Source organism: Piliocolobus tephrosceles, chromosome 10 (assembly GCF_002776525.5).
Source record: "Piliocolobus tephrosceles isolate RC106 chromosome 10, ASM277652v3, whole genome shotgun sequence".
Taxonomy (NCBI): Eukaryota; Metazoa; Chordata; class Mammalia; order Primates; family Cercopithecidae; genus Piliocolobus; species Piliocolobus tephrosceles.
This window is the reverse complement of record NC_045443.1, coordinates 78,526,269-78,550,866: the sequence shown is the minus strand read 5'-3', so window position 1 is coordinate 78,550,866 and position 24,598 is coordinate 78,526,269. Positions and strand designations below refer to the sequence as shown.

The following is a 24,598-nucleotide window of genomic DNA, read 5'->3' as shown; positions in this document are numbered from 1 at the left end:
GAAAACATGATTTCACAAAATTACATGCAATACAAACTTTTCTAATAGCACCACACATTATCAACACTACATTTTCAGATGTATTTCCAGAACAAAAATTAGTGCGAAGAAAAGTAAAATGTAGTTATATGCCTCAAATACAGACTAACATAAGGACCTCTGTTTCTTAAGATGATTAAATAATAATAGCTGCTTAGAGGAAACAAAGTCATCATGTAACTGGAATCTCATTGCAACGCTTCACTGAGGAGCATGCAAGCACACTTTAAAGCTGAGCAATTCTTTCATTATGAACTCTAGAACTCGTAGGGATGAATCCCAGTGAATTGAATTTAGATTAAAAGATTTGTCTTATATTGCATTTTGGGCAAACGTAGGGATTGTTATATCATTGTAGCACAGTTTTCACAAATCAGTTTCAAGTAGTTTTCCCCCACACTGGGAACATATTCAACCTCAATACAAGACTAATATTTGAACACTGGATACAAAGGTCACCATAAATAAGAACTAATAGTAAATTTAATAATTAAGTTCATGTATTGTTTTAAAAAAACGTTAATTGTCATTGGCTCAGTAAGACATAACCGAGTGAATACTCAGAATGAGTAGGTGAACACCTGCTGAGAGATGGAAGGTATATTCCACTCACATGTATTTTGAAGCATCTTTTAGCACAACAATTATAAGTGCTCTATGCAAAACAAAAAAGTGTTTTTTATGAAAGGGCAAACATGGATCTAATCAATAACTGTGCTATTAATTATGCTTTTTGGCATAGCTCTGCACCTTAACACACATACACAACTCAGGAAAATGAAACAGAAATTGACTTTCCATTAGTTACTAAAATTGCTCCTCTCCTCAGGTGCCACTAATAAAACATAGGTATCATGCTGTGGAACATTATTTTATTCACCAGTAACAACATCTGGTCTCTTAGCAAATATCCGATGCAACTTTGTTGGTATTTGAGAGCTATTTTCTAGGTTGTATGACATGGTTAGCATGCAGCTGGCCCTCTTGATCTCCATGGGAACATTAGACATTCTAAGCCTCATGCCAGTAGGTTTTACACATGCACTTTCCCATGTAAACAAAACAGTTATTTTCCCACTGTATCCTATCCTATCTCCCATGCACTTTGCTAGTTTGTTCTGTTGAGAAGATCTTTTCCTATGTCTCAACAAATTGATTGAATCTGATATTAATCAAACTGCAAACACTTTATAAAAACTATTCATTTTACAGGCTAGAAAAAGTAGTTTTTTTGTAGATAATATGCTGTCCATGTGTTATGAGAGATGGTGATACTTAATGTCAGTAATAATTTCACTTAAAAATGTTTTAAAATTTTCTCTCCATCCTACATGTCCCTGCATTTAGAACTCATTTTTATCAGTAACTGTAAATATTATTATAACTAGGTGAATGTTTAGACCATATGGTACAGAGGGTAAGATGCATTGACTAGAAATGATGACAAGAAATAAAAGGCGAGGGAAGACATAACTGAGTAGTAATTCAATTCTTTTTTTTTTTTTTTTTTTTTTTTTTGAGGCGGAGTCTTGCTCTGTCGCCGGGACTGGAGTGCAGTGGCCGGATCTCAGCTCACTGCAAGCTCCGCCTCCCGGGTTTACGCCATTCTCCTGCCTCAGCCTCCCGAGTAGCTGAGACTACAGGCGCCCGCCACCTCGCCCAGCGAGTTTTTGTATTTTTAGTAGAGACGGGGTTTCACCGTGTTAGCCAGGATGGTCTCGATCTCCTGACCTCGTGATCCGCCCGTCTCGGCCTCCCGAAGTGCTGGGATTACAGGCTTGAGCCACCGCGCCCGGCCAGTAATTCAATTGTAAAACCTGAAAGATAAACGTAAAGGATAAGTTGTCAGATTTCTATTTACCTCTCAGATGAGTACTTCTTCAAACCACATTTACCAATGTTACTTTGTCTATAAATTAGTGAATACTTAAACCCATCCGACCAAAAAAAGAGACTTAAAAATGAGACCATGTATGAAAAAGCATTTGAAGTTGTAAGGGCTAAAATTTAATATCTCATTAACAATATTATTTCCTTAGTTCTAGCAATTATTGCTTTACATTTTACCCTGTGCTCCTATCAGTCAAAAGGCATAAATGTCAAAATAATTAGAGGTTGCCATCAAAGATTCTCATTTAAAACAATTAAAATGAAGCTGAAGGAGTGAGAAGAGCCATAATTTATGTTTTTCATTAGTCATTGATGCCCACTTACTTTTATTTTTTAAAGAATGAGTATACAAATTTTAATCAAGCATCCTTTTACCATTTATTAATCTAGACTCTAGATCTGCAATTTGGTCTTGCCTCCCAAATGCTCAGATAATACAGTTTCAAATTTCTGGGTATTTGATATGGTGCAGACTAAAGAAACACATAGTTTCATATTCTCCAGGTTCACCTTTTATAAGAGGTTTGAAAGCACAAAAAACACAAAGGTTACATTTCAAGAGAAGTTCTTTAGCATAAATATTAATTTGTGACAAAAATAAGATGATAAAGCATTTTTGTTTCCTGTTTATAATCACATTATCCAGGTAATGATAATTAAAATGCAAAAGAGAAACACCATTCAGCCTCTGAAAACACATAAATTATGCTCCAGAAAACAAATCATTATACTATAACTAAGCAAATTTTGTTGGAAACTAAAAATATCACTTTTACAGTAGATCTCAATATGAAGTAAAAATACTCAACACCAATGCTTACCTCTAAAACACAAACCTTCTTTATTTTAGTCTTTTGAATCTCTATTATTTATTATTACCTTCTATACATGCTTTTTTTTTTCCTTTGAGATGGAGTCTTGCTCTGTCACCCAGGCTGGAGTGCAGTGGCGTGATCTTGCTCACTGCAACCTCCGCCTCCCAGGTTCAAACAATTCTCCTGCCTCAGCCTCCCAAGTAGCTGGGACTATAGAGGCATGCCACCATGCTGAGCTAATTTTTATTTTTATTTTTATTTTTTTAGTAGAGACAGGGTTTCACTGTGCTAGCCAGGATGGTCTCGATCCCCAGACCTTGTGATCTGCCCTCCTCAGCTTCCCAAAGTGCTGGGATTACAGGCATGATGCACCGCGCCCGGCCTCTCTATGTATTTATATTCTACTTACCTTAAAAGTAAAGTCATTAGATGATCTAGTATATTCTCATAAATACCCTGTAACCTGCCAATATGCTGTTCTGATCTTTTGGTAGGATCAGTCATAATTCTTAAAGATGTCTGGGGAACTTGAAAAATATCCAGATGGGACTAGCACTCTGCGCCCTGAATAAAGACATGAAAGTGAATCCTATCTCAGAAATAGGACCGGAAGCAATATGAAAGTGCTCTCTTTTGGGATGGGGGCACAAATGTAATGTTCATGGTGTTTAAAAAATTCAATCAGTGCAAGTAAAAGTAAAGGCTGAATATTAGTTTCTCAGAAATGGTACCACAAAGTTATCACAGATAGTTCTTTATAATTTCCAGCTTACTGAGCTACTTTTGAAGACAAGTAAAGTCAAAGACTGCCATAAATGGGGCCATTAAAGTAAAACAGAAAACATGTTAGTATAAATGTTGTCTGCAGTTTTGGTTGCCACAACTTGAGAAAGAAAAATACAATTGCAACAACAGGTGTTGTAGAAGAGGAGGGAAGCCTGAAATGTGTGGTAAGATTAAGAATTTGGGATTCTTCATTGTAAAAATGTAAGCTTTTTTTTTTTTTTTTAAATGATCTTTGAATATCTGAGAGGCACATCCCAAAATACTGAGAAAAGTTTAGAGTACATGACAAAACTTCCTATTTCCTACATTAAGTCCTTCTATAATTTATTTTGTAAAAAGAATCATACAAGGCAAATATATATATATATTTACATCTGTAAAATGTCTATTTAATCACATATACACATGTAAATATATGCATGTATACATTCATGTGTACATATTTATATCCTTACATATATGTATGTATATATATCTGTGTGTTTGTTTGTATGTGTGTGTGTGTGTGTACCAATTCAGCCTGACACGAAACAATAGAGGGGGAAAATAAATTTTACTTGAAGGAAAGAAAAGAAACCCATCACCAAATGATGGCAGGTGTCAGAGAAAAAAATGAATCGTTCTGATTGTTTAAAAAATCTAACACATCAGCACTAAACCTTGTTTTGGTCATGGTTTGACAGATGGCACCCCCTATTTCTAGAGTAAGCCTCCACCCCTTTTCTAAACCTGATGAACTCTAACGTCTTCACCAGGAGTACTTCAAGACGTTGCAAAAATACCACCTCTTCTGGGAACTTTCACCCCATCCTATTATTTGTGTCAAATATCTTTCAGGTCCTCTTTCACAGGCCTCAGGGCCTGCAGATCTCATCAGAGAACTGATATCCCCACCTGGTGCTGTGCCTTCTCCACCATTTTGAGCACAACACCTTTGTATCTTAAGCACAGTGTCTGGGGTAGAATAGGCATTTAATACATTTGTTGACTGTCTAAATGAATGAACAGTTGAGTGTATAAATCCATGTGAACAATACAATTATGTTAACAAATACTCTTTGTTCAGTAGAAACCCTTGACACTTGTAGAATTTAGTGAACCTTGAATCTTCTTAGAAGGCATAAAATGTTTCCATTTGGGATATTTCATCAAACATGAAATACCTTGATACAGGTTTTCAGATGATTCTGAAGCTATGTCCATGGAGGATATTTTGGCAGTTGTATAATTTTTTGTCGATCTGAACGACTGTGAGCTAAGGGGCAAAGGTGCAACCAGTTCAGCACTTTAACTGCAAGAGCGTACCACAGATTAAACAAAAAAGGTCACTGCTCTTTTTTATTTGACTTTCATTCTCCTTTTTTTTTTTTTTTTTTTTTTTTTTTTTCCCTAGGTCAGGAAATAGTATTAAGTCACTTAAACAGGAATAAACTTACATAAATTTTGTAAGTCCACATCAGGACAAAAGGTCTTATCTACCACTTTCTTGTCATGCTTTCTTTTCAATCTTTTCCTTTTGATTTCTTTCCCCTTGTTTTCTTTTGACACTGAACTTTTCTTCTTTCTTTTTTTTTTTCATTATCACAATCCCTTTATGATATCAAACTGAATAAGATGCATATTATGATCACTAAATCTCCCCTACTTGAAAGGACATCTCATCCAGATGAGGGATTCTTTTATTATGTAGTGCTTTGAACTATCTCAAAGATAGGCACCCAAACCAAACAGAATAGAAACCCACAACAAAACAGAAATGTATGCAAAGAAGCTCAGATGTGGTTGCTGGAATATTTACAGCAGCTAACAGATTAACCTGTCATACAGCAGCCTGACAACTCCAGGGTTGGCAAATGCCGATATGCAAATATGCCCTAAATATATCTACAAATTCTAACCAAAGAGCAGACTGCCTTATGTGTGTTTTATATTTGAGAAACAAGCATTTTTAGGCAGAAGAGTTTTTTTTATGAGCTCACAACATTATTTTTCCTCATGAAGATCAGGAATTGAGGAAACAAACAATATGATGACATCATATTTATATCTAAATGCTTCATTAATGCATGTGTGTTTATTTTTCCTATACTTACATTCTGTGGATCCCAACATTAAGATTTTAGGTACTATTAATCCTGATTATACCTATGAAAAATGAAATGAGAATGGTATGAATAAGGAGGTGTCCAAGAAGCTGACTTACTAGAGAAGTAAGAGATCATTCAACAAATATTCTGAGGCTCTACATGGGTCAAATTTTAATGTTAGTGCTACAGTGGATCCAAAAAGGAAAATGTATATTCTAAGACCTCAGAGGACATTCATTGTTAAAAGAGTAAATTAATAAAAACTAATATGTATAAGATAGGTTAAAATAAGTGTCATAAAAACTAATATGTATAAGATAGGTTAAAATAAGTGCCATAAAGGTCTGTTGGTTATGTAAAATTTAAAACAATTTCAATTCTAAAGTCCACTGGAGGGAAGAGAGACCTAAAGAGGTAACTACCTTCTTTTGCCATTCTGTATGTGTTAACTCTGCAAAGCCCAGTCACTCACACAATTTAGTCACCAGTCCTGTACCCCAATAACCTACAAGGGTCTATCTCCAACCGCATATGTGTAACTCTTGGGCTGAGACTTCCACTACCAACTCTTGACTGGGCATCTTCGTGTTAAATGTCCTGAAGACACAACATGCTCAGCATGTTAAAGACTTTTAGTTTCCCTAGCCTCAAATCATCCTTCTGATTCTATTTCAATGAATATTCAAAAGTACCCTCATATGTTCTCACATTCAAAGTCTTAGACTTCTAACTTTGAACCAAATCTGATTCCTCCCTATTAGGTAGGCTGTCCTATGTAAACTCCCAAACTAATTAAACAGCCTGAAAACTAATCTCTTTGTCTCCACTGTGTGTAGTCACCTATCTTCCCAACTAAATGATCACTTTCTATCTTGCATCACCTGTGTTCATACCTGGTTCAATCCCACTAGACTAGAAGGACTGTACTTTACTCATAGTTGTATCTGTTCTAGCACAGGATGAGCACTCCATACAAACACATTAAGTTGAGTCAAATTCAATGTGGGTGCAGAAATCTCCACACAATTCAAGCCCTCTCAAATTTATTGAAATAGATTGTCTTCAGGATGGTACATCTGGAGGAAAATGAAGATGACAGAAATATCAAAGGATCTTCCATTTAGGCACTGAAAGCAATCCAGAAAAGAACCTCTCAGAGAAAACCTGCGCCAGGCGCAGTGGCTCACGCCTGTAATCCCAGCACTTTGGGAGGCCAAGGTGGGTGTATCACAAGGTCAGTAGATCATGACCATCCTGGCTAACACAGTGAAACCCCGTCTCTACTAAAAATACAAAAAATTAGCCGGACATGGTGGCGAGTGCCGGTAGTCCCAGCTGCTGGAGAGGCTGAGGCAGGAGAATGGCATGAACCTGGGAGGTGGAGCTTGCAGTGAGCCAGCCTGGGTGACAGAGCGGGTAGCTAGGGTCCTTCCTTATTTGGAATCACTTTTCAATCTAATACTCTGTGTATTGCTTTTATTTTATTTCTACTACACTGGCAAGTCAGCTTTTAATTTCTGAAAAGCTTTTCTTCTGCCCATCCCATGAGATCCTACTCCAGGTCACAGTGAATTTCAGTGACTTAAAGTCCTGAGGTAGCACAAATGTTTTTATAAGATTTCTTCAGGTTTTAAGAAACTAAATTTTTTAAAATTAAGTTATACTGTGTTTTCAAGGTCAGGAGTTTTCTCTCATGTTGATACTTTTATATTAGATCATAACTTTTCTGAGTTCCCTTTTATTTTATAGCCAAATGTTCAGCTGGACTCCAGGTGGCTAGTGTGCAAGGCAGAATCGGAAAAAGTGGAGGTTGAGAATTATGTCCAGCAGATTATTTGGCATGCTTCAATAAATAAATCTTCCAATCTCCAATATGCAGAAATATTTTTCAAGTCACTCGAGTTGTAACAAAATCATAAGGCTTCAATTCTACAATGAAACAAATATCTTCATGTGTGTGCATCTATGTATGATTTCAACAAAAATTTATTGAGCACCAACTACATAGAAAGAGCAATGGTAGACCAAAATATACCAAAACGTGACCTGTGTCCTCAGAGAGAATATATTCCCCTACAAAAAGTGTTCCTTTTCACAAGCAAGGCTTACATAGAACATCTTAAATTTCCTTTTAAAAAGCCAACTAATCAAATAGAACCACTATTTTAAGATGATTAAGAGATGAAGTTTTCAGAACACTGATGCTACAGTAATCTAACGGTAATAAAGAAGTCACTGTCCTCAAGGATAAGAATGATTACGAAAGTCCTTTCTCCTACTAAAATTCTACAATTCAATGAATATTAAACCACCTAATAAAGATGAGTAAGGAAAATTACACAGTTATCCTTTATAAGGGTCTATGAAGAAACAGTGTTATTTGGAGATACCAGGCAAAAGTGGTATTTTTTGATATTTGACACATTAAATGAATATTGATGCTTTCAACTTTGCTTTGTAAAAACACGTTTCATGGTGAACAGATTTAAAAATCCTTGAGTGTCTTCCATGCTGTAAATCAAATAGTTCAATACTTTGGATAAATTGCCTCTGTTCAAATTGCCTAGGTCAATTCTCAAAATCACATTCATAATAAAGAATTGAATTCCTCTAGATCAAAAAATCAATTCTATACTGCATGAAACTTATACCTCAATTTAAAAGAATAAAAATATCTTATTTAAAATATATTTTTATATAATGTTATTAAACCAACTGATATTCAATCAAACATCTACTAAAGCAATTGTATATTTCTAGCATTTGAGACAATTCTGGAAGAAATGAGAGCAAAATATTCGATGTTAAATAATAAATGTTTTTATATTTAGCACTAGGCACAAAATCTCTTTAAGATATAAAGTAACTGTGTCAGGTGAGATCACGCCACTGCACTCCAGACTGGGCACAGGAGAAAAAATAAAAGCAAATGAAGTAACTCTCTAAACTTCAAAGCAAAGTCTGCAAACATTTCCAGTCAGTGATCAAACATTCTTGGTGCAAAGTAAATCTGCTGCTATAGATAGTTATCCCTAAGAGAGTGAGTACCTTAGGTAAACCTGTTGTGCCAGATGTGTAAAGAACGTACAGTGGGTGTTCTGAAAGAACAGGAACACAGTCATGTGATTGGGCTTTTGCCATCTCTTCATCCCAGTCAAGGTCACGACCTGGAGCCAAAGGAACCGCCTCCTACACAGGAAAAATAAAGAGTATGTACCGTAATAAGGAGATTAAATCAAGATAACAAAAAGTAGCTAAATCTATGTAAGTCTGAGCATCTGACTGAAAATCTAAGCCTATAATGGCACTAAACATCAGATTTATGACTAAAATGCTCAAGTTCATAACTCAACATAAATGTTTATAAAAAGTCCAAAGGTTTTATATTCACTTCAACTAAACTGACAAAAAAACATGTTTCATTTAAATCTAGAGATATCCTTCAGAAATTCAGTATAATATAGTAATGTTTCCATCAACACTCATAGCTTAATTAACAAGGTTTCATGTTTTTATAGATGCACTAATGACTTTATAAACTAATTTTTATTTTCCATAGCCTATTTCTTTTACTTTGCATTTATCATCTTTACAATGATGTGTCAACTAAGCTAATAAATTTCTCTTCATACAATGGCCTTTAGGAGTAATACCACAGCTACCTTTCCAAATAAGAAAATATTAATTCTTCTTCAGGAGTAGGGAAGAATTCTACTATTGCTTTTTGAACACTAAAATCCAGTATTGAAATTTAATCAGAGTCTGTGATATATCCAAAATACGATCCAAATTTTCCTCCTTCTAGATCATTCATTATTGTGGGAGAAATATTTTTTTCCTTTTTTTTGTTTCAAGAACCAGGCTCTGTGTTGTAAACTTTGTGATAATAGAGTCATGAGTTAAACAGATACATCTTTAAAGAAATTAAATAGACTTCTTTAAAAACAGTGACAATAAAATGGCCAGATGGGTGAAAAGCAGGGAAGTGGCTGATGGAAAAGTTACTCTGATGGGGAATTACAGCTATTTAAGTAGAGTTAATGCCCATTAAAATCTGGTTTCTTTCTTAGATGTTAGCTGAGCTCAAGATCACACATCAGGAAGTTTATAATTGGCAAACATGTTAGCATAAGCACAAGCAAAGTTATACAACACTCAATGAAAGTTAATGAGATCTACTATCTAGAGATATGTTTAACCATTTCATTAAAGTGATTCCTGAGATAAGCCCAAAGATTGAAAAATTTAGAAAAGACACTTCCATTTTCTAGGTTGCTTAATTCATTAATCATGGTGGTAAAAACTGTTCATATATTTAAATAGGTACATTTACCAATTAATACTCCAAGATAATATCACAAATATGATGCCTGTATGAATAAACACATTTGTAGCTAACACATTGATAGCTGAATCGAAGACCCTTTATCAAGTTGAAGTTTCAGGCCAAACTGCTTTCTCCAGCCCCACTCTGATAGGTACTGGCTCTGCCATTTAGATAAATAAAATAGTTGATTATGACCAAATCATATGTTTCCATTTCTTTTTATACAATGGATAAAAGCAACTAATTGAAAATTATCAAACTTTTGACAACACAGAGATCTATAAAAATCATCACACTGCAAAATAAAAACATCAATTGAGTGATCACAACAATAATTACAGGGTTGATAATTTTTATGGGCCTCTAATGAAATTAGGACTTCAATAAATGATTATTCTTCAGGCTAAGAAACAGAGGTACATGCAAAGGAGATCTGACAAAGAGAGAAAACAAAACATTTTCACATATATGCATTTACTTCTATAGATGTCTTTCCTAATTCTTATAATTCTTAAAAGGCAGTATTGGGAGAGTGTTGGGGTGCAATATCCTTTGATTCCATCATTGCTTGCCTGAAGCTTAGGTGTGGCAGCCAAGTTTTTACCTCCTCTTACAAAAATGCAATCCCGGTTAATAAGACACACCGCGGAGCCTTTTTGTCTCTCTAAATTCAAAGCACAGCCATTCCACTGGGCTTAGTTACTGCCTAAACAGCAGGTCTACTAGAAAGAACAAGAGATTTCTACAGCCCTCATCTATATCACAATAGAGGAAAGGGCCTGCAGAAAAAGAGAGAAGCTGAGAAAGTAAGCTAGTTACTGGAGGGGAGCAGGCAGTTAATCTCTATTAAGAAGAAAAGAGAAGAGACTTGCATTAGAAAAAACTGAATAAGGAACATTGATATCCTCCATATGCAATCTGTTTATAGTGAAAGAAATATATATCTTGTTGGTTACAAGTCATTAAATTGGAGTTTAAATCCTGGTTCTGCCACTTATTAGCCGTGACTTTGGGCTATGACCTCTCCATTACTCAGTTTCTTTATCTCTAAAATAAGGCTAGTAACATCTATTTCATTGGTTTGTTAGAATTAAATAAGAAAAAAATATTTGGAAGTTCTTAGCATTGGGCCTAGAACTTAGTACATCATAAGTTCTGTACAAAGTACATATTAATGTGAACAGCACACATATACTCACATATGCACACACTGTGTGTGTGTTCCTGCCATTCCTCTAAACTGTTCTTACCCAAGGCCTTCTATATTGCTGATTTTGCATTACCTGATTTAAACAGCAAAGAAGCTTTTTTAAAAAAAGTGTTTGAGGTCTTCTGAAAGAAACTTAAAATTCTTCTTCAAGATCATAAGAACATTAAAACCATTAAGTGCAGCAGTTCATGAACCACAGACTACTAAAACTTTACACAGGAATTTAATGTGGTAATGGGAATTGCTTGGTGGTAATCAAAATGACGTATTTTTAACACTTTGTTCTCATATCTTGTAATTTAAGTATTTTCAAATAAAACTTGTCAAGAGTTCTACAAATTGCACATGATTCTTTAAGTCTTGCAATTTCACTTCTGCAAAAAAAAAAAAAAAAAAAAAAACTTAATCTGCTAGAAACCCAAGTTGGTGTCATCATAAATAGCTAAAGATTTGCTTGGGTTAAGAAATAAGGTGATCATCAGTTAAAAGTTACAGAAAAAAATACCGTAAATTGTATTCATTGGTATATTACACTGTTCTCCCTTCCTTCATGGATCGCAGAATAATGTATCTACTTAGAATATTCATGTTTTGTTTTCCTGAGTATAGTTTTATTTCTGGCCTAAATACTTTTCTAAATTTTAAGAAGATTTTTGCATTCAAATTAGTCACACCACTCCAAGAGTCCAGAGAGCTGAAGGATTAAGCATACAGTCAGAGTGCATACTTTCAAATCTCCACTCTGGAGCTTTCAAACCGGGCAAGTTACTTTATCTCCGTGTTCACTGGAGTCCTCCTCTATTAAAATAGTAATAATATTATCATCAAGTTAATAGAGTTACCAGGAAGATTAAAAAATATATTCATTAGTAGAATGTCTTAAAAATCATACGGTAAGCAGTCAACGTGTTTGTTGTTATTATTATTGTTAATATAATCCGAGCTAATTAAAAACACAACAGGCCGGGCGCGGTGGCTCAAGCCTGTAATCCCAGCACTTTGGGAGGCCGAGACGGGTGGATCACGAGGTCAGGAGATCGAGACCATCCTGGCTAACACGGTGAAACCCCGTCTCTACTAAAAAATACAAAAAACTAGCTGGGCGAGGTGGCGGGCGCCTGTAGTCCCAGCTACTTGGGAGGCTGAGGCAGGAGAATGGTGTAAATCCGGGAGGCGGAGCTTGCAGTGAGCTGAGATCCGGCCACTGCACTCCAGCCTGGGCGACAGAGCAAGACTCCGTCTCAAAAAAAAAAAAAAAAATAGCAGTATACATAGAATCCAATTCATTAATCTCATACATGTTTCTGTGTTTCAGTCTTTTGGTTTTAAGCTAGATTTTCATGAAGTCAGTAGGTCTTATTCATATTTTTTTAGAAATAACAATGACATTCAGCAGTATACTTAATAGCTTATAAATCAAGTGTATCTTTTAAATGGTAAAAACTAAAATCATTCTTAGCATATTAACATAAGCAAGAACCAAATTCAATATTCAGATTACCATATTTGGACGATTATAAATGAGAATTTTGTCTGGTTTGTGTTGTCCTATTTTTATCGCTTCTTCTACAAGTGGTACGTACTCTACCCTCCTTCCAGGTTCAATGCCAAATGATGCTGTAACAACCACCTTGGGCTACGATTAAAAAATAATAATGGAGAGAAAGCTTTAACAATGTTAATTAGGGTAATCACAATATTTTAGTTGCAGACTGGCAATTTAACATTTCTAAAGAAATATCTGAATGATTCTGTTTTCTACTGAATGGTACGAAAATGAATAAACCATTTGTAATTGTTATAGACTTAACCACTTCTACATAAATCTCACTTACCTGTTCAAAACTGCATACTCAATGATGTTTTTGACTCATATGTATGAAATGTATAAATCCCTTTCAAATAATTCATTAAGCCAGGTGGATTTGCCATGAACTAGTACAATGCAAATCTTGAGGCCCCTTACTTGCAAAGGCCCCAGTAAGAGCTGACTGCTGCTGAGGTTGTAGTAGCATTTCACAGGTTTTCTATATATTTCTCTTCTAAATGCCTAAAGAGACTGCAGCAGAAAAAGATGCAAATCTCCAATAATTTGTAATATTTTTTCTAATTCTAAATATATATTCATGTTCACCAAATATTACATTATATTATTTTCTTAAAAAGGCTCCCAAATGATTAAAGTTTCAAGCCCCACAAAGCCTAGACCTGCACCTGTCCTTAAGATCACTTTGTACTCTTTACCTGGCAATTTGCTAAGTCATTCTTCAAGACAAACACAGGTGTAGGCAAAATGTATCCCTGTTGGGAACCACAGCTTATGTTAATCTCTCTTCTTCAGTATATTCTGGACATGCCTCAAATGTTCAGCTTTAGTCAGTGTTCATATATCTCTACTACTGCACAGTAAGCTCTATAAGACCAAGTTTGAATGCCATTTATTTTTGTGTGTCCTATACCTAGCACAGTGCTTGGCATGTCATGAGCTTTCAGCAAACATTTGTGGAACTCATTAATTTGCAGAAAAATAAGTCCTCATATTTTTAATTCTATTGTTTCTTCACCAAGAAATCCAAAGCAAAAGAGACAGATAATAAATTATTCAGAAGGCAGATAATTGACCCAAGATATTGCATGTATTCCTGAATTCTGATTTCTAGTTATAATACATTTCATCTAGGAAAGGTTTATACTGTGCTAAATATATGCATATATAGTATTGTCTGCTTTTTGAATATAATTTAATATTCATGGAACTGAGGCTCAGTGCAATTACATAGTTTGCCCCAGGTTACAAGTGGTGAGGGCAGAAGGAAGGCCAGTTCTGTCTGGTTGCAGAACCTCTTTCCACCATATCAAGTTGCCTTAATAAAACAGAAAAAAAAAAAAAAGAAAGAAACAGAAAAAAAACAGAAAAAAAAAAAAAGCAAAAAGTCTTGTTTCCTTTTATTATATTTTTAAAGGTCAGACATTTGAAAATAATTCACATTTTAATATCTGTAATACACACAAAAATAGCTCTAGATAGCATTCCTTAAAATTAGAATTCTGAATAAACAAAAGCAAGCTACATATCAGATTAGGAGCATTGGATAAAAGCTTGAATAATTTAATAAAGTCAAAATTAGACTCCTCCTCTGAAAAAAAAATTCCTTTCACATTTCTATTAAGAGTCTTACTGGAGATTTTATTGAGTCTAGACTGACTTGTTAGAATACATCATTTCCATCTTCTTCTATAAAAATAAAACCTTTTCTTTAGCCTATTTATCTGAAGATCATGACATCAAAATCATTCCTAATTTCAACTACACACTAATTTTACCCAACTATCTCAGATATACATCTCTATCTCCATCTTCTCTCCTTACATTTGACCTGCCCAATTGCCTTGTCTATAAAAGCATTTATTGCAGAAACCCCTTAAAAAAGGAGTCTTAGGGGTGTGTGTGTGTGTGTGTGTGTGTGTGTGTGTGTGTGTGATGGATGAAAATTCCTTAAGTGGTATACCATAAGTTTTGTAAATCCTTATTTTTTTTACACATTGTAATTTCCCTATATCTTATCAAAATTTTTTAAAGTTTCATTTGCAGGTCAGTGACTGATATTTTTTCTCTAGATTTTCTTCATAGGCATTAACTCAACATGTTTAAAAAGAAGAAAAAAAAATGATAAAAAGGACCCAGATAGTTTGTCCACAAATCAACTTTCTTGCTTTAATAACTAACCTATTACAAAATAAAGTGAGATATGCAAAGCCTCACTCTATACCTAGCACTTAGGGGGGCTTCAGTATATATTACCTCTCTTCCCGTTAAGAATGTCTCATCTTGGGCTTCTAAAATTCTAAAGGTCAACCATCTCTTACTCTGATAGAGAGCTTCCTTCCTGAATCTTCCCAGAGTCCTTTTTCCCCTTCATATTGCCCACTGTTTTACAAACAGACCACCTATCAAAGGTTTTTCTTACAGCTTCCAGCTTCACTCCTACTCACATACTGCCAGATCTTCCTCTTCTTAACATTGCTTCAAACATGACACTCGCCTGTTCAAAAACTTTTACTCGTTAACAGAATCCAGTTCAGACAAAACCTGCCTTTGCAAGCTCACCGTCTCTCACCTTTTAGTCGTATTGGTCTACTTACTGTCCTTCCAAATGAATTTTACCATTTCCTGTCTCTACTACTTGACTCACATTCTTTTTCTGCCTTTTTGGATCCTAATATGTCATTCTCTTCAACTAGCTGAATCTTAGCCAAGATCTAACTCGAATCTCACCTCCTTCAGGAAGCTTTCTTTGGCCACCCCAACTGAAAGAAAATGTTCCTTCTTCTAAATCAGGGGTCTGCAAACTATGGTTGTGAGCCAAACCCAGCACAAAGCCTGTTTCTGTAAAATATTATTGACAAATACACACCTATCGTGTACGTGTTGTCTAAGGCTGCTTTTGTGCTACAACAGCAAAGGTGAGTAGGTACAATAGAGATCGTGTCATCCATACTGCCTAAAATATTTACTATCTGGTCAATTACAGTTAAAATTTTTTCTAACTCCTACACTAAATTAACAGATTAATAATAGTTAACATTTTTTAAATGAGTACTATATATCAGACACTGTGCTGTTTAAGATTAAATAGCTCAATGATATCTCACAACAGACTCACTAAATTGTTATTTTTGTACCCCATGCAAACATATATACTTCCTGGAAGTATATGGGTTGTAAAACTAGTTATATGTCCCATCCATTTGATAAGTGTTATTTATTATCCAGTTGCAAAGACAGTATCAGAAACATAGTGGGAGCTTAATAAAATATATGTTGAATGAACAAATTAGTTATTAGTCCTTTTCTTCTATGTCTTATACACCCAAATATACGACAAGCTAAGTTGGAAAGCATACACGTTCTCTTATAGTTTATATTCCCCAAGGCACCCAGCAAGATGTCTTTCACATAGAACTGACTTTAAAACAAATGTGTGATTAACAGATGTATGTGAAATAAAAAACATTTTATTTATATATTTATTTAAATAGCTTGAAGTCTGGGCTTTTAGGGTACCTGTCACCCAAATAGTGTACATTGTATCCAACAGGTAGTTTTTCATCCCTCATCCCCCTTCTACTCTTCCCCTTTCTGGGTTTCCAATGTCCATTATACCACTCTATACGTCTTTGCATACACATAGCTTAGCTCCCACTTAACTGTGAGAACATGAAGTATTTGGTTTTCTGTTCCTGAGTTGTTTCACTTAGGGTAATGGTCTCCAGTTCCATCCAATTTGCTACAAAAGATATTACTTTATTCTTTCTTATGGCTGAGAAGTATTCCGTGGTGTGTGTGTGTGTGTGTGTGTGTGTGTGTGTATCTCACATTTTCTTTATCCACTCTTCAGTTGGTGATCACTTAGGTTGATTCCATATCTTTGAAATTGTAAATTAAGCTGTAATAAATGTATGCATGTAGGTGTCTTTTTGATATTTAATATAATGATTTCTAGAAAAAGTATATATCAACCATCCTATTTGAAGGGAGGATCTAACAGCTATAGATCATTCTCAGATGATTCATCCACAGATAAATATGATTTCCCAAAATAAAGCATTTACCTTTACATGATCAATGCGATTGCTTAGTTCTTTGGAAGCAAATCCTCCAAATATGAGACTGTGGATGGCACCTATCCTTGCACATGCCAGCATGGCATACATTGCCTGTGGGATCATGGGCATGTAGATAACGACAGTGTCACCTTTTTTGATGCCATGCTTGACGAAGACACCAGCCAGCTTGGAGACCTATACCAAGACCATTAGATCAGTAAAGTGTTTTTTGTATTATTTCACTAAACTTCTAACTTAAGGTAGTAATACTAGAAGATGATCAGCCACTTGGCAGTAGATTAAAGGAGCCTGAGTAACACGTGTTTGATGATGATGATAATGCTTTAGATGGTGATAGTAATAACAATTGTATTATAATCATTGATTATAAACCAACTTACCATTATTATGTCACATACATTTTACGACTTAACATTGCTTAACCATTCATGTCACAACATTTTTACTGAGCAACTATTATATACCAGATATGGTATGTAAGAGTTGGGAACACAACACTGATAAATAAAAGACACAGAATTGCCCCTGTAGAGCCTATGTACTGCAAAAGGTGAATATGTCAGGTGAAGAGAAAAACAAAATAATTACAAATTTAGATAGATGTTGGGTAACTGTTAAAGAAAACAAGTATACATTAATAAAGAAAACATATCATTAAACACTAATAAAGCAAATAAGACAAATTCTACTAAATTATTATTTACATCTAAAGATAAGGTAATAAGGTTCAGAGCTTATAAGCTCTAGTAAACAGCTATTAGCTAAGGTAAACAGCTAACCAAGGTCAGAGAACTAGCAAATGCTGTAACAGGACACAATCACAGGTCTTCTGACCTCATATTCTTTGCTCTTTCTACACCTTTATAGTTTTTTTACACTAATTACTTATACAAACTGACTTCCCTCTGTATTTGGATGAAATGTACACAGTTTTTTTTGCTTTTCCCTGTAACATGTTTTTGTACTTTCTAGCAATAAAGACAAAACAGATCATAAGCCCACACATGATAGAAATTCTTTCAAGAATCCTTCTCATTGGCAATTATAGAGGGCTGTGGGAAGCACCCCCAGACCTTAACGAATAAGTAGCTCAACATTCTTTTACTTAATATATATATATAAAGTATCTATTGTATGTCAGATACTGTTTTCAGATACTTCAGATAAGTAAACAAGATAATACAATAATCTCTACCCTCCAAATACTTATACTTTAGCGGAGAAAATACTTACAATAAGCAATAAACACAAGAAATAAGTAAATTACCAATTATGGTAAAAAATCTTCATTCATATGGGGGAGGGAAGTAGAGCAGAGTAAAGAGGATTTGGAGTGCAGGGGAAGGAGTGGATGCAATTCTCACTGGGACCTCACTAAGAAAGCAACAAGTTTAGTAAGACATGTAGAAGGTTGGAAAAAAGTGGATATCTATGAGTGTACTATTTTAGGCAAAGAGAAAATCAGTGAAGTACAAACATGTAAGAGGTAAAGGAGATCATATGTGATGCAATCAAGGAACAGCAAGGAAACCATGGGCCTGGAGAAGAAACAAGTGACAAGACAGGTGTCAATCAGGTCAGGGGAGTAAAGGGCCTGTATGGGCGTGGTGGGCAATTAGAAGGACCATGGCTTGACTTTGAATGTGACTGCCCAACACAATGAACAGAGGAGGCTTGGGAGAAGAAATTAGGCCACATGGCTATTTATGGTTCCTTTCATTTTTGTCTCTCCTACTTTCTGAACAAGTTTAAAGAATTCTGAATCCTGGCCATTTTTCTCTTTTCTCTTTATTCACTTACTCTGTATAGATGGGGAAAGGTGTGGTCAAGGTTAAGGTCTCTGGTGAAATAAAGTAAAAGCAAAATTAAAAAAAAAAACTATTTTAGTGTTTTATTCTACTTTATATTGCAAACTCTATAATTGAGTGCTATGTTTCAGGAACTTCAAAGATGCTAGCAGAAGGTTATGAGAAAGATACACTAAAGTAATAAAAATCATGAACTTGAATTCTATATGGAATTCAAAAAACAAGACAAAAACTGGAAAGTTATATCCAAACATCTCAGTGTTCAACCCCTGCAGAAAGTGACCATGCTTTGTGATCACATTACTGGGTACATCATTTAAGGTACCACACTGAGAGAGACCAAGGAGAAGAGCTAGTCTTATCCAAAGCTGTGACTTCAGCATCTTACATTATGCCAGTTATTGAATAAAAACGACATTCAAGCAAGGTCCGTACTACCAATAATTCAGTAAATTTATAATCCAGTCTCACTTTACAGTGTTAATGGAAGATACCCACAAATTTTCTGTCCTCTGAAAGAAATGAGATTAAAAAATAACTAAGATCAGAGCAGAACTGAAGGAGATAGAGACACAAAAAAAATCCTTCAAAAAAATCAATGAATCTAGGAACTGGTGTTTTGAAAAGATCAACAAAATAGACTGCTAGAAAGACTAATAAAGAAGAAAAGAGAGAAGAATCAAATAGATGCAATAAAAAACGATAAAGGGGATATCACCACCAACCCCGCAGAAATGCAAACTACCATCAGAGAATACCATAAACACGTCTATGCAAATAAACTAGAAAATTTAGACAAAATGGATAAATTCCTGGACACATACACCCTCCCAAGACTAAACCACGAAGAAGCTGAATCCCTGAATGGACCAATAACAGGCTCTCAAATTGAGGCAATAATTAATAGCCTACCAACCAAAAAAAGTTCAGGACCCGACAGATTCACAGCCAAATTCTACCAGAGGTACAAAAACGAGCTGGTACCATTCCTTCTGAAACTATTCCAATTGATAGAAAAAGAGGGAATCTTCCCTAACTGATTTTATGAGGCCAGCATCAACCTGATACCAAAGCCTGGCAGAGACACAACAAAAAAAGAGAATTTTAGACCAATATTCCTGAAGAATATCGATGCAAAAATCCTCAGTAAAATATTGGCAAACTGAATCCAGCAGCACATCAAAAAGCATATTCACCACGATCAAGTTGGCTTCATCCCTGGGATGCAAGGCCGGTTCAACATGTGCAAATCAATAAACATAATCCATCACATAAACAGAAACAAAGACAAAAACCACACGATTATCTCAATAGATGCAGAAAAGGCCTTTGACACAATTCAACAGCCCTTCACACTAAAAACTCTCAATAAACTAGGTATTGATGGGATGTATCTCAAAATAATAAGAGCTATTCATGACAAATCCAAAGCCAATATCATACTGAATGGGCAAAAACTGGAAGGATTCCCTTTGAAAACTGGCACAAGACAGGGATGCCTTCTCTCACCACTCCTATTCATCATAGTGTTGAAAGTTCTGGCCAGAGCAATCAGGCAGGAGAAAGAAATAAAGGGTATTCAGTTAGAAAAAGAGTAAGTCAAATTGTCCCTGTTTGCAGATGACATGATTGTATATTTAGAAAACCCCATTGTCTCAGCACCAAATCTCCTTAAGCTGATAAGCAACTTCAGCAGTCTCAGGATACAAAATCAATGTGCAAAAAATCAGAGGCATTCCTATACACCAATAACAGACAAACAGAGAGCCAAATCACAAATTAATTTCCATTCACAATTGCTTCAAAAAGAATAAAATACCTAGGAATCCAACTTCCAAGGAATGTTAAGGACCTCTTCACGAGTACTACAAACCACTGCTCAGTGAAATAAAAGAGGACACAAACACATGGAAGAACACTCCATCCTCATGGATAGAAAGAATGAATATTGTGAAAATGGCCATACTGCCAAAGGTAATTTATAGATTCAATGCCATCTCAATCAAGCTACCAATGACTTTCTTCACAGAATTGGGAAAAACTACTTTAAAGTTCAGATGGAACCAAAAAAGAGCCTGCATTGCTAAGGCAATCCTAAGCCAAAATAACAAAGCTGGAGGCATCATGCTACCTGACTTCAAACTATACTACAAGGCTACAGTAACCAAAACAGCATGGTACTGGTACCAAAACAGAGATATAGACCAGTTGAACAGAACAGAGGCCTCAGAAACAACACCACACATCTACAACCATCTGATCTTTGACAAACTTGACAAAAACAAGAAATGGGGAAAGGATTCCCTATTTAATAAATGGAGCTGGAAAAACTGGCTAGCTATATGTAGAAAGCTGAAACTGCATCCCTTCTTTACACCTTATACAAAAATTAATTCAAGATGGATTAAAGACTTAAATGTTAGACCTAAAACCATAAAAATCCTAGAAGAAAACCTAGGCAATACCATTCAGGACAAAGGCATGGGCAAGGACTTCATGACTAAAACACCAAAAGCAATGACAACAAAAGCCAAAATAGACAAATGGGATCTAATTAAACTAAAGAGCTGCTGCACATTAAAAGAAACTACCATCAGAGTGAATGGGCAACCTACAGAATGAGAGAAAATTTTTGCAAAATACGCATCTGACCAAGGGCTAATATCCAGAATTTACAAAGAACTTAAACAAATTGACAAGAAAAAAATCAAACAACCCCATGAAAAAATGGGCAAAAGATATGAACAGACACTTCTCAAAAGAAGACATTTATGCAGCCAACAGACACATGAAAAAATGCTCATCACCACTAGCCATCAGAGAAATGCAAATCAAAACCACAATGAGATACTACCTCACACCAGTTAGAATGGCGATCATTAAAAAGTCAGGAAACAACAGGTGCTGGAGAGGAGTGGAGAAATAGGAACAGTTTTCCACTGCTGGTGGGAGTGTAAACTAGTTCAACTATTGTGGAAGACAGTGTGACAATTCCTCAAGGATCTAGAACTAGAAATACCATTTGACCCAGGCATACCATTACTGGGTATATACCCAAAGGATTATAAATCATGCTACCATAAAGACACCTGCACACATATGTTTATGGTGGCACTATTCATAATAGCAAAGACTTAGAACCAACCCAAATGTCCATCAATAATAGATTGGATTAAGAAAATGTGGCACACATACACCATGGAATACTATGCAGCCATGAAAAGGATGAGTTCATGTCCTTTGTAGGGACATGGATGAAGCTGGAAATCATCAATCTGAGCAAAATATCACAAGGACAGAAAACCAAACACCGCATGTTCTCACTCATAGGTGGGAACTAAACAACGAGGATACTTGGACACAGGGCAGGGAACATCACACACTGGGGCCTGTTGTGGGGTTGGGGAGTGGGGAGGGATAGCATTAAGAGAAATACATAATGTAAATGATGAGTTAATGGGTACAGCACACCAACATGGCACATGTATACATATGTAACAAACCTGCATGCTGTGCACATGTACCCTAGAATTTAAAGTATAATAATAATAATAAAAAAAATTCCCTTGTGTGAAACAAAGATCTCAAAATGGTAGATCACAGCCAAATGTGACCAAGATGTGTTTAAGTTGGAGCCATATCACATTTTAAGAAAATGAACCAGCATATTAAATTTAGTAGGTTTCACATACAAATCTCCAGTTTCTCTAGAAAAATTGTAAAGTCTAGCAGCACCAGGCCTGTGTTCTTGAATAACAGCAATCAATTGAACCAGATGATCAGCCTAGTGGTTTGCCATAGAACTGGCTATTCCCAGGGGGCATTTATCATACAGGTTACATTTTTTTTCATTCTGAGTTCAAAATATATTTTTTTACTTCTTGTTTATTTTATGTTATATGCTTACATCACATTTCCCTAACCATACAGAAAGTGTGATATATACTGACAATTGACATTTCTCCCATCCACCCACTTCTGTAGGCATCTGAGTTGTCAACCACTGCCCTGAAAACAATTTTTAGTCAAATTAGGCTGCACCAAGCCCATGTAACCACTAGCTGGAGTCTATTTGGCCTTGCTTGTTTCAGCTACTCCTCAGTGTTTTGATAACCTGATAACCACACCAGACTTGGTCTACAGACAAAAGGTTTACAGAATCAATAGTACAATTTTCTTTTCCAGTAGTTTTCAGGGCTAAATGTCACTCTGGTAAAATTTTCCATTATAATTTGTAAATCTAAATATATATGTACGAGAATATGTATGAGAAAACATACGAGTTCATAATCACTCAAAGTATTATTGGAACTACAAAACAGAAGGCATTTGATACTGCTCTTTCAGGGTTCACCTAGTTTTTATCAACTTCGGGTGGAAAATTATCAAGGAAAAAAACCGGTATTATTTTTAGCAAATGACATATTCTTATCCTACCATAAATGTCTGAGTGTAGAGTTATGATTTCTATTATTAGCAAAAGGGAAAATATGTTAATGTAGGTTGTTTATAATAAATAGTTTTTCAACTGACGAAAAGTTAACCATGTGCCATTCACCCAATTCACATTCATCTTTGCACCTTCTTAAACTTGTTTTTTAATTTGTCAATAACTTGATGGTTTTATACAAGGATAGACCAGTAAAACTGATTTTCAGTCTGACATCAAGGGCAATAGAGATCCCAGGGGAGCAAGGCCAGCTAGCATGAGGATACTACACTGCCAATGTGTGAATAACTGGGCTGTGAAGGAAACCTAGAGGAAATGAAATAAACGTATTTATTTAGATATAACAATGTGTGACTCTTCCCACTAGAATTTATATGAATCATTTTGGTACTAATTTAAAGCCATTTTAACACATAAACATCCTGTCATTGGTTCAATTTATGTAGTATCTGCTGTATGTCCTACACTGAGGTCAAGTCTACAGATACAAACATGAGAAGGAAATGGTTGGTCCTTAAACCAAAGAAATTTGGAGTCTGGAAAAAAAAAATCACATATAGTAATAATAATTGTAAAGAAAATGTAACAACTGAAATTTATATATTGTAAAATGGTGTACACATATATTTGGTTTATATATAACATAAATATAATATATAATGCATCAGATAGAAGTAAAAGCTTTAAATTTCAGTTATAAAATGAAAACATATTGGTATGAATAACGAAAACTAAATTAATAAAAAAAATTTGTTATCATTCTGGAAAATCTTTCAAAAACAGTCTTTGGGGTAGTGTAATTTTGTGATCAAATGCTCATATCTCAAATATAAAGATTAGTCAAAACTGGCCAAAAGCTATGTTCTACAGAACAAATTAGCACTTGCTTCACAAATAGCAAGTGTGCTCACCTAAGAAAAATCACGCTTGTACAAAAAAAGATAGTTCTAGTTTCCAAATTGTAGTAAAAATGCAGTGATCACGGGCAACTTCAAAACCACATCAAAGAAAACTGTATGAAAAAGTAGACAAGGGAATGCATATTTTCAAAATGCCACAATGTTACATTGCAAACCCTGGTCTAAACAGTAACAAAAAATAAAACTAATTTAAAAACCAACTATAATATCTGAGGAAACAGATTACTAAAAGTATGGATAAATGAATTGTTCTTGAGAATATGTATAATTTTCATAGAAAGAGTTATATAAAATACCTGCACCTTACTCTTAAATATATTACATTAATCATACACATTTTTGTTTGTTTTACTTGTACACATACAGGCAGCCTTTGAAAAGATTGAAATTGTAACTATAATGAATAACTTATTCTTTTGTCCATGCATTAACTATGTATCCAGGTAAATACCTGTGGAAAGAGAATTTTCAGGAATATAAATATTTTCATATAACATAAGAATGTTCTAGAAATGTATCATTTTAGACAGTTACAATTTATTAGATACAGCATTGAACTAATTTTCGTTTAAGATGATACTATGCTAAGTCAATTTATTTTGAGATATGTCTCTTAAAACCAGGAAAGTTAGAGATGT

The 24,598-nt window shown here is 35.0% G+C and overlaps 1 protein-coding gene across 1 annotated transcript in view; it reads right to left on the bottom strand.

Annotated features, from left to right (window-relative positions):
* The window catches only part of ACSS3 (acyl-CoA synthetase short chain family member 3), a 172,777-nt gene that overhangs the window by 104,005 nt on the left and 44,174 nt on the right, over positions 1–24,598 (bottom strand). The window contains exons 3-5 of the mRNA XM_023203172.3: positions 16,768–16,956; positions 12,656–12,790; positions 8,666–8,806 (exon numbers count right to left, since the gene is read on the bottom strand). Coding sequence (XP_023058940.1) covers positions 8,666–8,806; positions 12,656–12,790; positions 16,768–16,956 — 465 coding nt within the window. The remainder of the gene's footprint in view (positions 1–8,665; positions 8,807–12,655; positions 12,791–16,767; positions 16,957–24,598) is intronic.